We start from the raw sequence: 22350 nt of genomic DNA, 5'->3' as shown, positions 1-22350 counted from the left end.
ACTGTTGTGCGAACATTAAATCACAGGCAGTTTTTATGGTTTTGCTCACACCTTTAAATGGGTGCATTTGGCATATGAGCTGATGCCTTTACAACTATTAGAAAACTCTAATGAAAGGCGGATTTTATTGGCACTCTATATTTATTGGACAATATTTAACAAGCTGCAATGCATTGGTTTAGCCACCAGGGGCCAACAGAACCCTACAGACTGGCCTAATGAATTATCAGAAGAATCAGAAGTTTTATTGCCATTGTCAATGAACAGGATTCACAGATTAGGAATTTGCTTCGGCATGAAGGTGCAACATAAAAACAAGTAGTAATAGGCATGCAAAATTAAGTCCACATAAATAAATACTCTATGCAAATATATAGATAGAATGAATAAAAAATACAAAAGGCATAAAAATACAAATAAATAAAAATTTAAAGATAAAAAAAAAAAGTTCTATAAAAGAAGTAAACCAGCTACAGACACCTGGTCAGCAGGATGAATAGCCATTTGTCTAATCCAAGAACATTTAAAGTTACAGTAATGTGCAAACGTCAGAGACCACACTTTCATAAGGAAGGAGAAACTCAAAAGGAAAATGTCCAAAGATGGAGTTCAAAAAAGGATAAAAACTGCCCCCATCAGATAAGCAGGCCTGAAAGCTTTGAGAGAAAGGAGAAAATCAAGCCGCTTTAGATCTGAAAACATCCACAGGTGTATGTCCATCCTTCCACTGTGAGAAGACCACTCAGCGCTGTGGGTCTGATAGGATGTGTAGCTGATCAAGAAGAACCTCACTGAGAAAAGGAGACGGACACAAAGAAGCTGAATGATTGACTGACCACCCCAGGGAGCTGAGTCCAGACCTCAGCATTGCTGAATGTTTGAGCTTAAATAAGTGTCACAAAGAGAATGGAAGCTGTAATAAAGGTAAAGAGTGGACACTTCAACTAAACTAAGTACATTTGATGGTTTTCTAGGTGTTCTATGGGAAACTAGTGGTCAGTTTTAGAAACCATTAAGCCAAGAATGTTGGAGGAGATGGAGCTGCCGGGTAGAAGGAGAAGAGGTAGACCTCAGAGAAGGTTTATGGATGTAGTGAAGGTGGACATGATGGTTGAGATGGTTGGTGTGAAAGTAGAGGAGGCAGTGGATAGGGCAAGATGGAGGCAGATGATCCGCTGTGGCGACCCCTAAAGGGAGCAGCCGAAAGACGACGACTCAAAAGATGTCCCTTTAAAAGGTCTAAATAAAGAGAACGGTTCCATCTAGAACCATGAGCTCTAAATAGAATCATTTCATGCTTAAATGGTTCTTCAGATTGTTTGTGAATGCGTTGTATTTGGTATGTAGGTAAAATGGCTCCATGTCACACCAAAAACGAGGTCTTCTATTGTTACAGTGTGAAGGGCAGGACCCTTTCTGGTGCTACATGGAACAGTTTTTAAAAAGGTTCCATGTAGAATCATATACACAACACATTCTCCATCAATCTGATTATGGACACAGACATTGACACCAACTGTATCCACCCCGAGCCCATTTTACGGAAGAACTATTTCAAAAAGGTCTGTTTAAGCATGAAATGGTTCTATATAGAACTCAGTAGAACCCTTCCCCCTACTAAAGAACCAAGACTTACATGTTACAGTACCCTCACCCTACACCGAGCCTCACCAACACCCCCAGAGTGAGTGGCCTGAAGACAGTACATACAAACGGATGCAAATGTACCAAACTGCATTTCTCAACATCTCCAGCGGTGCAAGCCTGGGGTGGTTTCCCAGCTCCAAAACAATGGATGTTTTGGATGAGTCCACTATAATGGATACCAGGCACATTATAGTGGACTCACTACAGTCGACACATACCACTATTGACAACTATTGATGGGGCCTCAAAAAACATTTAACTGTTCAATTCAAATGTAGCAACATTGCTCTCCACTGCACATTAGTGGCTTAACTGTGGAAAGAGTCAGAAGCTTCTAGCTCCTTGGTGCACACATCACCGATGACCTCACCTGGACCCTGAACACCACCTGCCTAGCCAAGAAAGCCCAGCAGCAACTTCACTTCCTGCTGTCTCACTGTCTGGTATGGGAACCGCACTGTCTGACTGCAGAACCCTACAGCACGCTGTGAGGACAGCCGAGATCATCCACAAGGCTACCAATATTGTCAACAACCCCTTCCATGGACTTTATCCTCCTACCATCTAAGTAGAACCACTATCTTTAGTAAAGAGACCTTGAGGAACCATCTTAAGACTGTAGTTCTTGATCTCTCAAACTCATCCCAAATTTATTGGATGGAGCTCCATCACTACAGAGAGCACGGTTTGTTGGCTCCACAGCCCAATGCTGGGGGTGGTGTGTGGTGGGGGGGTTGTACCCCTCTAGCCCAGGTTTGGCATTGAGCATAGTGACCATAGGCTCATGTGTGGCTGCTACAGAGTCCCATTCTAATTGGTCAGTGCTTTTCTGTGAGGATTATGCAAGTTGTGTACGGTTTGAATACCTGTCAGCAATGGGTAAAATCTGTCGTTAACATGCCGACTTCTCATACAGTTGTGCCACAGTCTCCGATTTAGAGAATAGCAAAACATTGTGATGTATCTTGAGGGTAGGAGAAACTTGGGAAAACCCACTTTCGGGCAGATTCCTGAGGGCGGACTTTTGTTTTTATTTCCTGCCTGCTAAGGCATAAGAAAGCTGTGTGACATTGACATAACCTCCACTACCTCTACATTAGTAGTTAGGATTTCTATATTGTTATGTGAGAGGGTACCCCACCCCTCCTCTGTCAGATAAACCTTCCTTTAGGTTTTTTGCTGTCATGTGGGTGTTTTACTTTGCCTTTCTGACCAGCATACAAGCAATATTTTTTGTGTAATGCATGCTCCCCAGGTGCCGTGGATAGGGCTGCCCACTGCTCTGGGCAAGTGTGCTCACTGCCCCCTTGTGTGTGTTCGTTCAATAGTGTGCATGTATGTGGGGGTTTCATTGCATGGATGGGTTAAATGCAGGAGGTTTAATTTCAGTGTGCAAAAACAGACAAATGGTTGTTAATTCAATTCAGTAAGAAAATATTGATAAAGAAAAATACAAAGTGTGAATTCACTCAAAAGATGGGCTGCAGAATAATGAATAATATTACAAATAACATATCAAACGGTAGCTTTAGCTGAAATGCCCCATTAAAGCTCTAATCAGCTCAGCAGTTAGGATAGTGTGAATTGGGTGAAACCAAATAAACAATTACTTTGGAGGCGGGTCCAGTTAGCTAGTCCTTATAATCAGCTGTAGTCCGCTACTTAACGTCTGTAGCGGTTAGCACTCTCTGCTTGATTAGTATCTTCTCTTTTATCCTTTCTAGTACCTTTTTTATCTTCTCCAGTATCTTCTTTGGTTAAATACTCATGCCATCAACTAATTTAAATGTTTTAACTGCATCATGCACTTTTCAATCCCTGTCCATGTTTCTCAGAGTCATACACGACGGAAACATTACTGGAGAAAGCGTGAAACCAGCACTCTCACCTACCCTCCACTTGTGACACATGGTCCAATAGTGGTGGCTGGTGGACTCTGGAATTGCCAGTCTGCAGTACAGAAGGTTGATTACATCACAAGCCTTGTTCTTCTCAGTCTCTTGACTTTCTGGCTTTGACAGAGACCTGGATCACTCCAGAGAACTCCGCTACCCCTGCTGCTCTCTCTTCAGCTTTCTCTTTTTCCACATTCTGCCCGCCGGATTGGAAGAGGTGGAGGCACGGGTCTGCTTCTGTCTAAACACTGGCGCGTCACACCACTTTCTTTTCCACAGCTTGTTATCTCTACTTTTGAATTTCATGCTGTCACTGTACTTTCCAAGCAAATTTCACATTCTTGTTGTTTATCGCCCCCCTTCTGCACTAGGTCAATTTATTGAGGAGCTGGACACTCTCCTGAGCCTCTTTCCAGTTGGTGAGACTCCACTCATCCTACTTGGTGACTTCAATTTGCCGTTAGACAAGTTAGTCATCCTGCCTCCTTCCTTTGCTGTCTTCCTTCGACCTGACCCTCAACCAGTCACCTCCCACACATAGAGCTGCCAATGTCCTTGACTTGGTCTTCACCAGACCCACGTCTGCAAAAGACCTTGTGGTAACTCCACTAACCTGTTCGGATCACTACTTTCTCTCATTCTCCCTCTCTCTCCCTTCTCTCCCAACTTTCCCTACTTCATCACACACCACCACAACACGTCGCAACCTGCATTCCATCTCTCCCTCAAACCTCGCCTCTTGTATCACCTCAACACTGCCATCCCCTGATTCCTTCTCTTCCCTCTCAGTGGAATCGGCCACAGATACACTTCTGTCTTCCATATCATCTTCTTTTGATCATCTATGTCCTGTCTCTTCCAGACCGTTAAGGTCATCCCCACCTGCTCCCTGGCTGACTGAGGCTCTACGTAGCAACCGACGGGCTCTCAGACTGGCTGAGAAACGATGGAAGAAGTCAAGACTCACTGCTGACCTTCTTTCCTATCAAACTCTTCTGTCCAAGTTTTCTAAAGAGGTGACTGCTACTAAGTCTTCTTTCTACAGAGAGAAGCTTGAGGCATCTGCAGCAGATCCACGTAAACTTAGCATCTTTTCTTCCCTCCTTAACCCTCCCCCTCCTCCCATCTCTTACTGCTAATGACTTTGCTTCTTTCTTTAAAGAAAAGGTGAATAAGATCTGTGACTCCTTTTCTCTGACTCCAACCACTGTATGCCACCACTCACTCTCTCCTAAAACTCTTACCTTCTTTTCTTCTCTTTCAAATGAGGAAGTACATAAACTACTAACATCTTGTAACCCTACCACCTGTCCTCTGGATCCCATCCCATCTACACTGCTCCAGTCTCTCTCTCATGAACTTCTTCCCTTCATTTCCTCCATCAACAGCTCCCTGTCATCTGGAATGGTTCCATCTTCTTTCAAGGCAGCTAGGGTGGTCCCCATCCTAAAGAAGCCGAGTCTCGATGGCACCGACATCAACAATTACCGACCGGTATCTCTCCTTTCCTTCCTTTTTAAAATTCTCGAACGTGCTGTTTACAACCAACTATGTCTTTCTCTCTGAAAACCAGCTACAGGACCCCAACCAATCCGGGTTCAAACCAGTCCACTCTACTGAAACTGCACTCATCGCAGTTTCAGAGAAACTCCATGCAGCAAGGTCAGCTGGACTGTCATCAGTTCTGATTCTTCTCGACCTCTCTGCAGCCTTTGACACTGTCAATCACAAGATTTTTCTGTCTATCCTTTCTGGCCTTGGCATTTCAGGAACAGCATGGAAGTGGTTTGAGTCCTACCTAGAGGGGCGCTCCTACCAGGTAACATGGAGAGGCTCAACATCCACTCCATGCAACCTCTCCACTGGTGTTCCTCAAGGTTCAGTTCTGGGTCCTCTCCTATTTTCTCTCTATACCCACTCACTGGACATGTTATTTCTTCTCATGGCTTTTCATATCACTGCTATGCTGATGACACACAACTCATCCTCTCTTTTCCTCCTAATGACACACAAGTCTCGACTCGGATCGCAGCATGTCTGGCAGACGTTGCATCGTGGATGACAACCCACCACCTCAAGCTGAACCCAAGCAAGACGGAGATGCTTTACATCCCGGGATCTTCTGGTATTCGGTGTGATCTCTCAATTCCCTTTGAGAACACCCTGATTACTCCATCTACAGAAGCTCGTAGTCTTGGGGTAGTTGTAGATGACCAGCTCTCTTTCACGGCTCATGTTGCTAACCTGACTCGGTCATGCAGATTTCTCCTTTACAACATCCGGAGAATTCGACCTTTTCTCTCTAGAGAGGCCACACAGGTACTCGTTCAGTCTTTAGTCATTTCTAGACTAGATTACTGTAACTCCCTTCTGGCTGGTCTTCCAATGCGTACCATCAGGCCCCTGCAACTGATCCAGAATGCTGCAGCTCGACTTGTCTTCAACCTTCCTAAATTCAGCCATGTCACTCCACTGCTGCGTTCCCTTCATTGGCTTCCTGTAGCAGCTCGCATCAGATATAAAACCCTGATGTTGGCCTACAAAGCCAAAAATGGTCCAGCTCCTTCCTACTTGAGATCAATGGTGAAAGCAAGATCCGTACCCAGAGACCTTCGTGCTTCAAGTACGGCTCGACTTGACCCACCATCTTGCAGATCACAAGGAAAACATGCCTCCAGACTGTTCTCTGTCCTGGCACCAAGGTGGTGGAATGAACTTCCCCTAAGTGTCCGAACAGCAGAATCACTTGCTATCTTTAAACGACGTCTGAAGACCCATCTCTTTTCACTAGACTTATCTAATCACTAACACTGTCTATTAAAGATCTTCACCTCTTTTATTGTTCACTGTATTTTATTACAAACTTTTTTTCAGCAGGTTTAGTGTTGTGTAGACTCTTGAGTTGTAGGTATTTTTCTACTTGTTGTATTTGTTTTAGGTCTCAATGCATAGATAACTTCAGGTAGCAATTTAGAGCAAAGCTCTTTAAAATTATGTCGACCTTTATTAACATGAGATATTCTGAAGTAATGACAAGCACTTTTGTAAGTTGCTCTGGATAAGAGCGTCTGCTAAATGCCGTAAATGTAAAGAAGCCAAGTTGAAAAATCAGGAGTATCTAAACCTCTGGACGCATGCTGTACCTTACAGTCTGCTTTTGGTTCACTTAAGCACTTCGGCTTTGCCGGTTTATTACTGTCATTTGTTCTTTTGCAGGAACAACGTCCAGTACCAGAGCCTGGACCAAATGGTATGGACAGTCATGCAGTATATTACCTCCCTGTGAAGGTAGATGTTAGCTGCTCTGCCAATAAGAGTCCTGTGTATTTCCTGCAGATGTGCTCCTTCAGATGCACTCCGTGGGAATCTGCGGTTCTGTGGTGCACCTCTGGCAAAGTGGGGGGATTGGGGAAGAAGCTGATGGTCTTGGGCCATGTAGCCGCTGAGCGTCTGTTCAGAGTGGGCACTGGGGTGACCATCTTAAGCCAGGCCAATGACCCCATAGTCTGCTGCAACAAACAGAGCCACATTTTGATAGAAATGAGCGCAGCTGTTTCTCTGACTTTGTCCTTTATCACTGTCACCCACACGAGACCGGGAGGCCAATGAGCCAGCAGTGCCCTCTGAAATGGATGAGTTTGTCAAATCTGGCAATTACCACCTGTCACCCAACATATTCTTCTATGGAAGACCACCTGATAGGGCCATGTGTAGATACTACAAACAGTGCTGGTTTTTGCTACAAGTCAGTGATGGCACAACATCATGATGTATAATCTGTGTTGCAAAAGCTACGCTATGGCAGAGAAAGGTGGGTGCTTGGTAGCAGTGTCCTCTGAAGGCTAAGCCAAGCAGAACCGTCTACCAAGGCTGCTTCGTCATGCCATCCAAAAGGAGTCTGCGCACAAATTGATAGTAAGCTGGCAAGCAAAACCTTGATTTAAATTATGTAATGTAGTAGAGTAAGACATGAATTTGCTTGAGATTAACTGCTTAAAGTCCCAGGCTTTACATACTAAGGCTTATTATTCAGTAACTAGAGATTTCAATGCACTGTCTGAGCTATTCTTAAGTAATAAGTAAAACAAGATTACCCTTTTAAGGTGTGCATGAATGGTTGAAAATTAGTTCATTAGTGATTGTCAGTCAAATTTATTTCTAAAGCACATTTAAAAACAACGTCAGTTGGACAAAGTGCTGTACAAAGTGCAATAATAAATTTCTCTTCATCACATTAATAGATACTTTATTGATCCCGAAGGAAATTTAGCAAGTTATTTAAAAATTTAGTAATATGTTATAACTGCTTATTAAATGGTATTTAAATTGTTTATGACCTAACTAATAACCATTATCAAAGTACTATTAAATCATGCATAAATGCTTTATAAGGGTACTCACTCTAAAGTGGTACTGAAGGATGTAATTGAACATTGAGCCCACCTGGCCATTTAAGGGGTTATATACACTATACTGTAAGTTCACTGAAGCTGGTGCATTTCACACCCTGCATTACTCATTTACATTAAATTTAGCACATTTTTGCATCATCAACATCTTCTCCCATAAAGCTATCATTTTCTGGACAGTGATATTTACTGTACATTTTACTGGCCTTTTTAAACAGCATGTTTTCATCTGCCAGTGTTTTCTTCGGGTCAGACATGTGCACAAAATTATAAAGGGCAACAAGACCTGGAAGGATACTGTGTCTGAAAATTGTGGGCTGCTTTTCTTGGTTGCATTTGCAGAATCCTTCTGAGTAGAACAGCCTTCGACGACATAGCGGCGTAGAACGCCTAAAAAAAAAAAAAAAAAAAAAAAAAAAAAAAAAAAAAACAACAACACACACCACACACAAACCACGACATCTTGTCAAGTGAGATTGTCACTCTAAGATAATCTAGTATTTCATCCGGTTGATATTGTTGCAAATTTAAATTAAGATTATTTAACTTCTCTGGACATTTTGAACTTGGAGTAGTCAAGTAAAATTATCAAAAAAATAGAAGTAAAATTTATTAAGCAAAAATTAAATTTTTGCTTGTTTTAAAAAAAAAGTGCTTCAGACCAGTACAGTTTCTGCCAATATAGTGATTTTTTCAATAAAAATGACCTAAAATAAGTATAGTGTCTAAAAATAAGTGAACTCAGTTTAAGCTTGGGAAAATCTTAACAGGAGAAAGATTTATTAACTCACTTTTTGCTGTGAAATGCAGCCCACCTGAACCACAGCCTAGATTTAGGAACACCCCTATAGTGTGGGAGCCTATACAGGATTGCAGGAGTATTTAAGCTAATTTGGGACACATTTTAAAAGACTAAGGGCATGTTTGGCAACAGGTCAGGTGTTCACATCAGAAATTAAGTGTCCTGGTGAATGAAAGGATATTGGTGTCAGCGTAAAGAATGTAACAGCATTTTCTTGACACCAGAAGCAAACAGCACACCTTAATCTGCATCATGGTTGTCTATGATGAACACATTACACAACACTTATTAAATGGGGTTTTTATCCAAGAGTACTTTGAACTCTTGGACATTGCATATGAGTTACAAAGACCTTATCACAACCATCACATTGACATTGTCTATGTGGCATCACATTTGTCAACTGTCTTTTGTGGGTAGTTTCAAATGTCCAATCACAAATAGACTGGGCATGCCTTATATCACTGAGCCTCCTGCAGATATTATTTCTGTTCCAGACTCCCTGATAACGTGACATGAAGGAGCATTCATTGAGCTGCTGTCTGTGGGGATCCACGCCTGCAGGAGAGCCGGCATCTCCCTGGGCAGCTCTGTGCTCATCTGTGGAGCAGGTCAGCACCTTCTGATGACCCTGAAGTTTTTCCTAATAAACATTCATTGTCTTTGACAAAACACTTTTACACAAATCTACCAAGATCCCATTGTTTCTTGACAGGACTGATTGGGCTGGTAACTCTTGGTAGCCAAAGCCATGGGTGCATCTCAAGTGATAAGCAGGAGCAACATTTGTGGCTTATGTTTAAAGTTATGAAGACAAGATACAGTGAATATTTCAAGCTTGGGTAGGACACTGGAAATACAGCTTACCTGCCTGCACAAATTAACTGTAAATGGCAAGGAATGGCCTTTAAAAATGTACGTGGTTAACTATAGTGCTTCATATAATGCACCTCAAAGCTCTGATAGCTTATTACAAGGACAAATGATTGAATTTGGATATTGCTCAAAAATAAAAATAAGCCAACCTTAGTGTTTCAAAGTTAAATAGCAGTCATTTGTTTAATGTCAATTAAATAATTGAAAAATTTAAGTGCCCATTCCTGGTTTTGAAGATCTACTGCCCTTCAGTCCAGCTCTAACCCCATTCTGACATACCTGACCCAGATAATGTTACGGGATGGCGGACCCAAGTGCAGAACTGAAACCCAGCAAGAAGGGTAAGGAGATCTATCTGGACAGTGGAGCGTGTGCCTAACGCAGTAAAAAATAAATAAATAAAAAATAAAAAAAAGGGGTAACCCTGAGCTGGGTTTGGACCGCTGCTGTACGGATTGGCGGTCCATGACATTATCACTGTGCCACCGGGGTGCACAGGCAGCCTCTGTTGAAGCCCTTCAAGGAAGTGAGGAAAAATAAGAAGGCAAGAATGAACGACAAAGGAAACGCCACAATTGGCGTGCTCAAAAAGGCTTAGTTGGAAAAAGGTGAAATAAATAATCAAAAGACAGGACACTTCCTCTGAGATTTTGAGAGGAATGTCAGCTTTTTTTGCAGGTTTGCTCCTCAAGGAGCAAACACTTTAGCAGGGCTTGGAGCCTTCTTTTGAGCTCTTAGTAGTTTTTCTTTGCAGCTTTTTCTTTTCCTTTCCTTTTCTTTCCTTTTCTTTCCTTTTCTTTCCTTTTCTTTCCTTTTCCTTTCCTTTCCACTGAGTACCATACCGGTCACCCCTCTACAAAGGTGTGACAAACACTGGCGTTTGCTGCCACCTTAAATAGGGGAGTTCCCAGGTGTATCAGGTTAGCCTGATTAGTCCATGGTGCCTTGCTGCCGTCGCCCTCTGCTGGCAGCAGGCGGTGCAGGCTGAACCCTTACAAGTAAAGGCTATTAGGCACATCTGAATGTTAACAGCCTGGTGTGTTGGACCCGAACTCTCTTTGGTGTTAGAGCTCCAGGTCCAGGATTTAGCATCCCTGATTTAATTGAGCACAGTGTTATTCCAGGCAGGCCATGAAGTCCAGCTTAGGCCACAGTCTCAAATCACCAGCTATTATATTGAATATACTTCAACTCAGCTTCTTTAATGGGGCATTTCAGCTAAAGCTACCATTTGATATGTTATTTGCAATATTATTCAGTATTTTGCAATCAAATTGCCTGCTACACATTCCACTGGCTAAATTTGTCAGGGCTTTTATTTAAGCTGCTGTAACCTGCCCGTTCTTGGCTCTTCTTCTGTGGCCCACTTTGCAACCTCTTGCTGACCAGTGGTTTGCCTGTGGTCATTTTGGAGGTCTTTCTGATGCCTTAGGCTTTTCATGTATGCACATGGACAGGCAGGGTGTTCCCAGAAAAGGGCCATGATGCCAAATAAAGGTTGCTGCAGATGGAAACAAAATATGTTCTTTGAATAAGTGGTTCTAAATGAAATGCATTTTTGTGCCCTCAGATCTTTCTGCTGAGAGACTGGCTAAAGCTAAGGACTTAGGAGCTGACTTCTAACTGACTTCCTGTGAAAAGAGAGGATGCTCCACAGGAAACAGCCAGAAGTGTGGAAGGCATGCTGAGTGGAAGGACTCACATCAGCATAGAGTGCACCGGCGTTGAGTGCGGCAGTCAAACAGCCATCTACGTGAGTTCTTTTTACTTAGAACCAAATGAACAAGTCTTTATGTTGCTTTCAGTGCATTTCCTGACACTGATCTCTACTTCATTTATATATGTCATTTCTGAAGTGAAATGAAGTGAACACAATTTCTGCAGCAAACTAGTTAAAAAAAATAACATTTTTCTGCAAATGTTAAAGCTCAGTTACTTTATTTTTGATGAACTGTATGTTTGGTTAGGCAGGGTTAAGGATTGTTATTAGGCATTCTCGGATCACGAGCATTAAGTTCTTCTCATACTCGTCAAACCTCGTGCTAACACTCAACAACTATGGACTAAAAAGCTGGCTGAGGATCTGAAAGTGATAATTGAAGTTTACAAAGCAGGGGAAGGCTATCAAAAGATATCAGAGTGCTTCCAGCTGTTGATTTCCATTGTCTAAAATGTCATTTAGAAATGGCAGTTAAGGGGAACTGTTGAAGGCAAGACCTTCAAGACCAAGAGCTGCTTGTATGCTGGCCAGAAAGGCAAAGCAAAACGCCCATATGGCAGCAGAGGACCTGCTGGAAGGTTTATCTGACACAGGAGTGGTGGTGCATCATTCTACTGTGCATTGTTGCTTGCACAAGTGCGATCTGCATGAAAGAGTCATCAGATGGAACCATCTTTAACTGAATGTGTACTGTCCTCAGGCTACTCGCTCTGGAGGAGTAGTGGTGTTGGTAGGCCTTGGTGAAAAGATGACCACCATGCCTCGCCTCCATGCAGCTGTCAGATAAGTCGACATCAAAGGCGTGTGTTGTTACTGTAACACGTAAGTCTACAGTACACCATACTTATGTAAGGGAGAGTTGCAAGTGAAATAGACTACTTTTAGTGTTGAGAAGCTTCAGCATCAGGCTTTAGAAGAAGCTCACTTATTTTAAAGAAATACTTCCCTCCAAATTGCTAACATGCCTGGCATTGAATGAAATTTTGTGTTGACTGGTTGGCATGATGGTCTTTGAGTATTATTTCTTTTGCATAACTGAACCAAAAAGCATTCACTACTAGTGATGGTAGCGTTGCTAATAATGATGTAGTTCTGTATAGGATATTAAATGAAGGTATAAGGGCAAATATGTATATGTATAGCTATATTCAGTATTCACATTCTTGCTTTGTGTCCAGGTGGCCTTTGGCGATTGCCATGGTTGCTTCAAAGCAGGTTGACGTGAAGCCCCTGGTCACCCACCGCTTTCTATTGGAGCAGGCTGTCCAGGCATTTGAAACAACACGTCAGAGACTTGGTGTCAAAGTCATGCTGAACTGACAAAAATGACCAGAACCCATAACACCCAGAACCCCTCACTGACCACAGTCATTTATTAATGCTATGCCGCCCAGCTCTGCCCAGTATGGTCAGTCTTAGAAATAATCTTCCATAATTAGTGATGGGACTTTGCAGCTTTGAATGCAATGAAAATATTACATCCTGTAATTGCCACCTTTCACATTTACCAAAGTATTAAAAGGGCACTTTGTTTTACAAATGTGTCACAATATAACTGCCCAGTTTTTATATGGCAATCACTATCAGAATGTAAGACGGTCAGTTTTGTCTGTTAAGGTTTGTTCTGTGAGAGTGCCCCTCTACAGATTAAGATGACCTTTTAAGAAAGCAGGCCTCTCTGTGGGGTGTGGGCAGCTGAAATGGAGCTTTTTGTGTTTGTCCATTAGATTCACCGATCATGCTTTTTTCCTCATTCTGCATCTGATTCCTATTCAGATGTTTTGACCAATGACAGTTTTTCTTTTTTGACCCCTATCTGACCATATACAACCCAGTCTGAAGAACCATTTCTTCTATGCAAAGAACCTTTCAAACAGGCATGGTTCTTTGGGTGTTCATGGTTCTATAGAGAGCCATTGTCTTTACTAAAGAACCCATGAAGAACCATCTTTTTTCCCTTATATCTGATGTTGGGCTAAGTGAATACATAAAACACACTGGAACACTTTCAGTTCTTTCCTTTAACCCAATTCACAATATAAACAACATGGGCAGTCATGGGCTGGAGGTTAGGGAACTGGCCCTGTGACTGGAAGGTTGCTGGTTCGATCCCCAGGGCCGACAGTCCATGACTGAGGTGTCCTTGAGCAAGACACCTAACCCTAACTGCTCCCCGGGCGCCGTGGATAGGGCTGCCCACCGCTCCAGGCAAGTGTGCTCACTGCCCCCTAGTGTGTGTGTATTCACTAGTGTGTATGTGGTGTTTCACTTCACAGATGGGTTAAATGCGGAGGTGGAATTTCCCCATTTTGTGGAATAAGAAGAAATTATTTGCTTTAAATGGCCAAACTGGCAGTTATGTGTTTAAAAAAAAATGAAAACAAATAAATTACTGCGTCAAAAGTAAGAGGCAACTGGCTGTTTTGCAAAATGACTTAAGCATAATTATGCTGTAACATTTTGTTACAGATTGAGCAGCATTCAAATACAGAATGAGTGAGTTTAGTTTATTTATCTTATAAAATTGCAACACAGATTGGCCAAATTACAAATGATAACTTGGCAAATCGTATGTTTGGAGCAAAAATCTTCCACTGAATTTTCAAAATTCCTGCTTAATTAAATTGTCAATAATAATAATAATAATGATGATAATAATAACAATAATAATAATAATTTTTTATATGTCACGATTGGCCCCTCCCGGTCTCCTCATGTGCTTTTGTTTTGATTTCTTCCAAGTCTGGCCCCCTTGTTTTGTGACTCCACCCCTGATTGTTCCCACCTGTGTTTTCCACCTGCGTCCGGTTATCCCTCATTATCCCTGTTTGTATTTAAGCCCTGTGTTTTCCTGAGTTTCTTGTTGGTCTTTGTTTGTTTGATGTTTGAATTGTTGTTTGATTGTTCTGTTGGAAGCGTTGGGGTTCGTGGTTTTGTTGCATCATGTCTGTCCCCCATTCCATCCTTGTTGGCTATATGAACCTGGACTGTCAGGATCACAACCCAGGATTTGCCCTCAATAAAAGTCTCCGTACATGTCCGCCTGCTCGCTCCCCGGCGTTACAATATAGGACTTTTCAGGCCGGTGGCAGCTCAAAGTGCTTTACAGACAGGTGATAAAGCTTAATACAAATAGAAATAATAGAAATTACAAATACAAACAGAAAATAGAAATTAAGTATTAACTTAATCATATTAATCGTATAAGAAAACAGATAAAACCACAGACGTACAGTTTTAATCAAGTGCTAAGTTCAACAGATATGTTTATAGATACTTCTTAAAAGTGAGCACTGAGCTTGACTGTCTAATAAAAGGTGAACTGAGCTCCACAGTCTAGAAGCAGAACAACTGAACGAGTCTCTCCATGTTTTCTATATTTTATAGAAGGTGCTTGTTTATGTTCTAGCACGTGATCTTAGATCTGCAGATACTGACCTTCTGTAGACAGACACTCTGAAGTAAGCAGCATAAATTCTTAGAAAGATAAACAAAGTCATTCAGAGTGGTTTGGGGTAAAACGCTCCGTTCTATAGATTCTGAGTCAGAAGTGTTCACAGTGGTGGTGATAGGAACCAGACGTCTGAAGAGTTTAAGGCTTTTAAAAGCTCCCTCACAAAGTTATTACATGAAATAGTTAGGAATATGATGTCTGATGCATTATATGTTATTTTATGGCAGTTTTAAGATAAGCTTTTGGCTCAAAAGATATTTTATAAAAATACATTTATGGTAAAGAGGGACATGCAGGGGCCAAACCACTATTTAACCACTCTTTTATAACTATAAACGATACATGTAGATCATTTTGGATAGTAAATAAAATGGCTATATTTGTAAACATCGCAACCACCACTGTAAAGCAGTCTGATGATGTCTCTACAATGCACCATTTTACTGTAAAACACTCTGAATGACTTAATGACACGCTCAGCGAGTGAATTAAGCAGAAATTTATGAAAATATGTTTCAAATTCATTGGGGTTTGTCTTAAAATTAATTTTCAGTCAATGCACAAGAGAAAAAAAGTGTCCACTGTTACCATAAAACCATAAGCCCAGGTAGTTTATCATGTCTGTTTTGCTCCTGGAAAAGAACCCATTTTGCACATTAGGTTTAATCCATAGACTTAATACTAAAACTGATATTACACAAGCTGCAGTGTGTTATTTTAACCACAAGGGGCCGACAGGGGCTAATGAATGATCACACAATCTCAGGCCTAGAGCATCTGCTCAGTTCTGTAAGAGAATTAAACTTCCAAATGAATTCTCCACCTATTGTTGCTATTTCAATGACTGGAATGCTGCCATGGTTGGAAGATGCTGGCACTGATGTGGACCCGAGCTTCCAGATCATATGAATACCAGACCCAATCACCATGTGCATACAGCTGCTCCAACGGCCAAGAATCAAAAGCACAAAGTGAGCCCAGTAAGGGGTTATGTTACACTTTATTGTTTTTGGGACTTTTTTTTTTTTTTTTTTTTTGCCACAATGACATTGTAGGCTGCATGCAGACAGGTAATTATCTTTGTGATTTTGTTGGCTTCTCTCGTTTCACCTTTTATTACATTTTCAAAAGCTGTAAGGCTTTTGGTCACAGTGTGAACGTATTTTCCTCAAGCCCGACACAAAGGTGTTAGAGCCAGTGGCTTTCTACATGGGCACAATACTAAACAAGATTCGCATCTATGTACAGACATTCTAATACTGCGCAAGGTAATGGACACACTATTAACAACACATTTACATTCACAAATGACTCCAATTGAGTTTCCGTCAAGCACGCACGAAAATGGACGTAGCACACATAAAAAATAAATGGTAGCATATTACTGTAGGAGAGTTGTACCTAAGGGTACATTACACCTACATAAACCCTTCATGACAACTGGCATAGATACATATAAAGACGTTTAAAGGCTTCTTCCAATAGGCATAATTTGGTGTACAGGTTCCATATGCCTGCTTTGTGCATGTCAAGGTTTTGGGACATACTGAGGTCAAATAGTTACATCCACCCTTCCTGGACTGGGGCCTTGCCGTGGCAGAAGGCCTTGTGTGGTCTAGGAATCGTCAGAGCTAAGTCGTCTGGAGCCGTTTGCTCCTGGTAAGGTCTCCCAAGGCAAACAGGTGTGGAGTGAAGACCCAGACTAACTCGATCCAAATTCCTACATGATTAAGAGATTATGCACCTTGCCCGAGAGAGGCTTTCCGGGACATACTCCTGGAGCCTGGTCTGGGGACAGTGCTCCTCGGCAAGTGCCTAATGGCTGGACAGCCCCAGCCAGGCTCAGCCCGAAAAGGCACCCGCAAGGTGCAGCATGGGGGGACTGGTGCAGTGCCATATAGGCGGTGGGCGATGCCAGGGAGGTCCTTGGCAGCATGGACCCCTGCGGCAGAAATCGGCTCTCGGTATGTGGAATGTAACCTCACTGGGAGGGAAGGAGCCGAAGCTTGTGCGGGAGGTTGAGAGGGTTGTCTGGGATGCTTTGATCTCCCAAATGCTACCTATCTGGATTAAGAAGTTAAATATGATGATGATGAGCTACATCCAGACAACTAGGTCAAAGTATCTCCAAACCAGCAAGGCTCGTGGGGATCCTCCCGGTCAGCAATGGTAAGTTTCTGCTGAAAGTGGTGCGGAAAGGAGAGACACCCAAGGCTCACTGATGCAACAAAGTCTGTCACACCTAGTCTGGACCAGCGGAAAGGCTACTGTTACACAAGTCAGAGAAATTTTTAATGATTGTTACTGGAGGAAAGTGGCATAACCCACTGCATCAAACCCTGAGTGTGATGCTCTGGGGCCTGGATCCGGGCATTTATGTGGACATCAGTGTGACACATGCCACCTACCTAAAGATGTTGGGTTGCAGACCAGGTACACCCCTTCATGGCAATGGTGTTCCCCAATTACAGTGGCCTCTTTCAGCCTGCCACACTGCACACACTGTCCAGGAATGGTTTTAGGAACATGATGAAGAGTTCAAGGTGCTGCTCTGGCCTCCAAATTCCTGACATCTCAATTCGATCCAGCATCTGTGGGGTCTGCTGGTACAAGAAGTCCGATCCATTTCCACCTCAGATCGGCAGCTCTGCCTCACAGCTTACAGGACTGAGGTTCTGCTGTTTTGGTGGCATGCAGAGGACCAACAGCATATCTGGATGCCGATTATAATGTTTGGACTCATCGGTGTACATTAAGCTACTAAGTCAGTTGTTATGCTGTGTCATTTCACCCAAAAAAGTGTCACCTGGCGTAGATATGTCATCTTGACAAAAGCAACCCTTATGACGGATGATACACCTTTATAAATGCTAAGGTAGATTTATGTCAGTTGTCACGATGAGTTTAGCTGTCATGCAGCCTTATGAACACTGACCTACAATAATGTTTTACCAACTAAACTCTCACGTCATACCACATGTATGCCTTCAAAATAAAAGTCGTAATTTACAGTATGTTATTGGTTAGGTTGAATTGATTATGGTGTGGAAGGATAAACCAGACATGTGGTCCATTACAAAAGATTTGCACTCTCCCATGTTAAAAAACTGTTGTCTTAAAATTATTCCCTTGATTTAATGCCCACTAAATGAAGAAGACTCCATATTCCGATGATAAATTAGATACAAAAAACATTCCCTTCAAATGCTTGTGGCTTCGTATGTACATCAGTTCAAAAACCCGCCATTCTTCCGAATTCAGAATGAGCTTAATTTGGACTATAACGATATCATGAAGACTTATTGGAGGGGTATATTCTGGTGAGGATGTAGAAAATCAGTTTTGTTGTTGTTATATTCCTTATATTGAAGCAATCACTGTCTAACAATGTCATTCATTATTTGCTTATTGAGATTAGTGTATCAGTAGTTTTAGGCCTCCTGCTGGGTATTGGGTGTAGGAGGCCTATTCTCAGCTGAATTCAAGTAAAGGCTTCCAAGTTTACTTCCTGCTAAACCGAAGACTGAAAAGCATGAGACATTCATCTCAGTAAGAACGTTACTTCTCACAGCTGTTGCTACACTATCTGAAGTAATAAGAGTATATACAGATGGTACAGTATAGCCCTCGATATGTTCAGTGAAGTACATCGACATTCACTGCAGGGAAAGCTCAAGTTGTTCCGACTTAACGAGTTGTGCAGATGCATCGTTTTGAAGTAATTTCAGCTCCATGCTAATTAAACCCAACTCTTTTAACAGTGTAAGCTAAGTGATAATGCAAAGGTTAAACTGAAAAAAAAAAACATAGTCAATCAGCCAAGACAGGTTTGCCTGAAGTTTGCGTCTTTAGTTTTTAGTCAAAAAGATTTTGTGTGCCATTTTTGTGGCGTCCATAACTTTTGGCCTCATGGCACTATTCCTTCAAAGGTCATACAGTATGTAGGTCGTTACGTTCTACATTAGTATCGTTGGTTTTGGTGTATAGCTTATAAAACTACTTTAAAGGGCCGATGGAAAGCCAATTTTTTAAAAATGAAGCAGCATGTAAACACACTTCCAATTTTAAAATGTACCACACGTTATGTATGGAAGCTAAAAAGAGTCAATTTTGAATTTTACGTTTTTGTGGTGTCACAAAAATCAATAGATTTACACACATCCACCTACAGCAGTTAAGCCCTGCCCATTCATGCTGAAGTCATAAGGAGTGTTTCAGCCTGGACTGCTTCTGAATGTGGCACAATACAGGGCAGCCAATCAGAACAGCGATTCAGAGATAATTTACATTTCTCAGTCTTAAAGGCACAATGACCTAAGCAGCCTGAAACTGAAGTTGGAAAATGGTCACGTAAAAATCAATTCAAATTATTTTTGCTTCACATACGTCATAAATGGGGAAAATGAAAATCCAAGAAAAATGTAAGATAAGGGACTTAGAAGTGCCCGAGGGTTCCCTCAAATTCAGCTTAGCAGAGTCTCCTGAGTGTAAACCAATTACTGTTGCTGCACAGGGGGCCACACTGTTAAAAGAGTTGGAAATGTATGTATTAAAAAAAAAAAGCTGTGCAGCTTTTTTTCCCTTTTTCAGTGGAACAACTTTTCTTTCCAGTCCTCATACAGCCTCCAGTCTTGCTATTTTTGGGCATTACATGGGTGGACTTCTCACCCTGGCTTTTCAATTCCTATCTTGTGACAGAATGAGTAAGTATATACAGCACAAACATTCCAACAAAGTCCACACACAGGAGCAAGACACATACATTATCATTAATACAAAATAAATAAAAGAATGAGGGAAGCTGAAACAAATATACAGAAACTCCCCTTTCTTGTTTGCATATAGGAAAAAAAACGATGCATTGGCTCAATCTTTCACCATTTGACCAAACCCCCACAGCATGTACGCATAGCACAAACAAAATCCACAGGCTCATGAGAAAAAGGGTGTAAAATAAGATGTTAGGAGAAAACAAGACTGGCAAGTTACTTTCTGTGAAGCAAAAGAAGAGCGAGGAGGATTCTGGCGTATGACAAACGACAGATATCCTTAGACAGAGAGGCGTCTTCTGAAAGTCTTTAGCAAGTGCCGGCTCCTCACCAGTCACAGAGACTTTGTTCAGTCATATATACATGGGAGTCTCCTGTCCAGTTAGGAGCCTAAACATAGCCGCCGGCATTGTCTTCATATGGATCTGTAGAGAGAAATGAAACAATGTTTAATAATAATGTAGCCAAAGTTCATGTAGTTTATATACAGTCACTCTGAAACTGTACACTGTACTTATACTCATCCTGTGACAACACAGGAATTAAAATCAGTTTGTTGTGGTATCTAAACAATGTTAAAGCTGGAAAAGCACTGGAAAAGCATACCATTCACTCCCTAGTCCATACAGTCAATGCATAGAAACTAAGCTGCAAAGCTCATTTTTGTGGTGTACATTTACATACACCCACCTAATTCAGCCTACAGCAGTCAATCCCTGCCCATTCATGCTGAAGCTGAGAGTTTCAGCTTGGACTGCTTTTAAAATATCAGCCAATCAGAACAGATGCAGTTTACATATTTACATATATATTCTTGCTGTCCAAAGAAAAACAAGTATCTCCAAAATTGTAACTTTACAGGAGAGGGCCAAAACATTCTTAACTTTTAATGCAAGTTAAAGTAAAGAGGTTTCATTTCAAGTCATTTTGGAGCATTTCGGTCCATTCATCATAATATCTTTAAGTGATGCTTTTTTTTTTTTGGACCCACAAACAGGGAAATTCCACCTCCGCATTTAACCCATCTGTGAAGTGAAACACCACATACACACACTAGGGGGCAGTGAGCACACTTGCCCGGAGCAGTGGGCAGCCCTATCCACGGCGCCCGGGGAGCAGTTGGGGGTTAGGTGTCTTGCTCAAGGACACCTCAGTCATGGACTGTCGGCCCTGGGGATCGAACCGGCAACTTTCCGGTCACAGGGCCAGATCCCTAACCTCCAGCCCACGACTGCCCCAAATATACACAATATAATGGACAGCTGCCGTGTTTAAGTGGACATGCATGTTAGACAGTGGCGATATATTACTTAATGTTGACTCTAAGGAATAAATAGAGGTTGGAAGATGGTCATATAAAAAATAATTACATCTGTTCTGTTTACATCTGTTACATAAAATCCCTTTATAAATGGACCTTGGAGGGAGAGAATAAAATGCCATATTGAAGAAGAATGTGGGTCCTTTAAAGCACTTCAAATTACATTGGTAGTTTTATAGTTATAATATCAGATCTAATATGCTCCAGTAATCAATATTCAGCAAAATGTAGTTGCAAATTTAAGGATTTAGCATGCATGTTAAATAAGGGTGAGCAATATGCTAATAACATTATCACAATAAATGATGTAGACCAGGGAGAAGATGTATATTTCATGTATAATTATGCATGCTGCAGATTTAATTATGTATATTGTGGTTTCCAGTTCTTCCACAACACTGTTTAACTGCAAGATGCTCACAAGTGCTCTAGCTGGCATAGGTACTGTATCTCAGAGTTGGCGGAAGATTGGGATTTTGAATTCCAGCAAGGCAGAAAGTCTAAGAGAGCATAGCATCTTGCAGTTTCTGACAGCATTTTTTAATGTGGCACTACTTATCTAGCCTCAGAAGTACTGTGACATGCATCATGTGTCATGAATCTATCATAATATTATATTTTTGCCATACTGCCCACACCTTGTGGTCAGACGGACAAAACTCTGTGAGCTGTGAGTCAGAAGCAGCATCCTATGGCAAAGATGCCAAACTGGATTCCTTCCAGGCCACAGCTCTGCAGAGATTAGTGCTTTCCTTCTTCTAACAGTCTGAGTTCAACCCATTAAGGCCTTGCTGATAAGCTGAGATAAGAGTTGAATTAAAAGTGTCAAATAGGGCAGAACATTGAAGTCTGCAGTTCTCTTGCCCACCACATGTGTCTGACACATGCGCCTCAAGGTCTCACCTCGCCCACGGAGTTGGACAGGGCCTGTACAATCTTTTCGTGGGCTGTAGCCACCACGCTCTGGCCGTTTATCTCAATGATGCGGTGGCCGACCCGCACACCTCCTCGCTCGGCTATTCCCCCACGCATCAGACTGCAGATCTGTGAAGACAGAGTGAGTTAAGCACTGATCTGTTAGTACCTGCAAGCGGAGGGGTCAGCTGCTTCTAGCCCGATGGTTCCCAAACATACACTGTTAGAAATAAAGGTACATTTCTCATTCATCAAGGTACAAAAATGTAAGTGAACTCTTAAAGATGCAACAGTGGTTTTAAGGTCCAATTGTGGACCTTGAACAAGTTTTTCCAGGTGAAAAGAACATATTTATATCCTTTATATCCTTTCATAACCTCATGCAGAAAAGCCTGGAGACGAGACGGGGGGTGTGGAGTCAGTACAACTTAGAAAATCTCATTTCAATGGACTATGGTTCAGTTATGTTCCCTGACTGAAGGTACTGAGATGCACCCTTGAGGGTCCCACACCAATGAAAAGAGGGGCACTGCCCCAGTGAC

The 22350-nt window shown here is 41.9% G+C and overlaps 1 protein-coding gene and 1 pseudogene across 4 annotated transcripts in view; one reads left to right on the top strand and one right to left on the bottom strand.

The window, feature by feature from the left end:
• The first annotated feature begins 5092 nt into the window (after nt 1–5092).
• Nucleotides 5093–12799, top strand: LOC108443205 (annotated as a pseudogene).
• A 3020-nt stretch (nt 12800–15819) lies between these two features.
• The window catches only part of apba2b (amyloid beta (A4) precursor protein-binding, family A, member 2b), a 194534-nt gene continuing 188003 nt past the window's right edge, over nt 15820–22350 (bottom strand). For all 4 annotated transcript variants that reach the window (XM_017723719.2, XM_037534461.1, XM_017723718.2 and 1 more), the window contains 2 exons: nt 21797–21937; nt 15820–19997 (listed from right to left, as the gene is read on the bottom strand). In XM_017723719.2, the coding sequence (XP_017579208.1) occupies nt 19926–19997; nt 21797–21937 (213 nt within the window). In that variant the 3' untranslated portion in view covers nt 15820–19925. The remainder of the gene's footprint in view (nt 19998–21796; nt 21938–22350) is intronic.

Source organism: Pygocentrus nattereri, chromosome 25, assembly GCF_015220715.1.
Source record: "Pygocentrus nattereri isolate fPygNat1 chromosome 25, fPygNat1.pri, whole genome shotgun sequence".
Taxonomy (NCBI): domain Eukaryota; kingdom Metazoa; phylum Chordata; class Actinopteri; order Characiformes; family Serrasalmidae; genus Pygocentrus; species Pygocentrus nattereri.
This window is presented reverse-complemented; position numbering and strand designations above follow the sequence as displayed.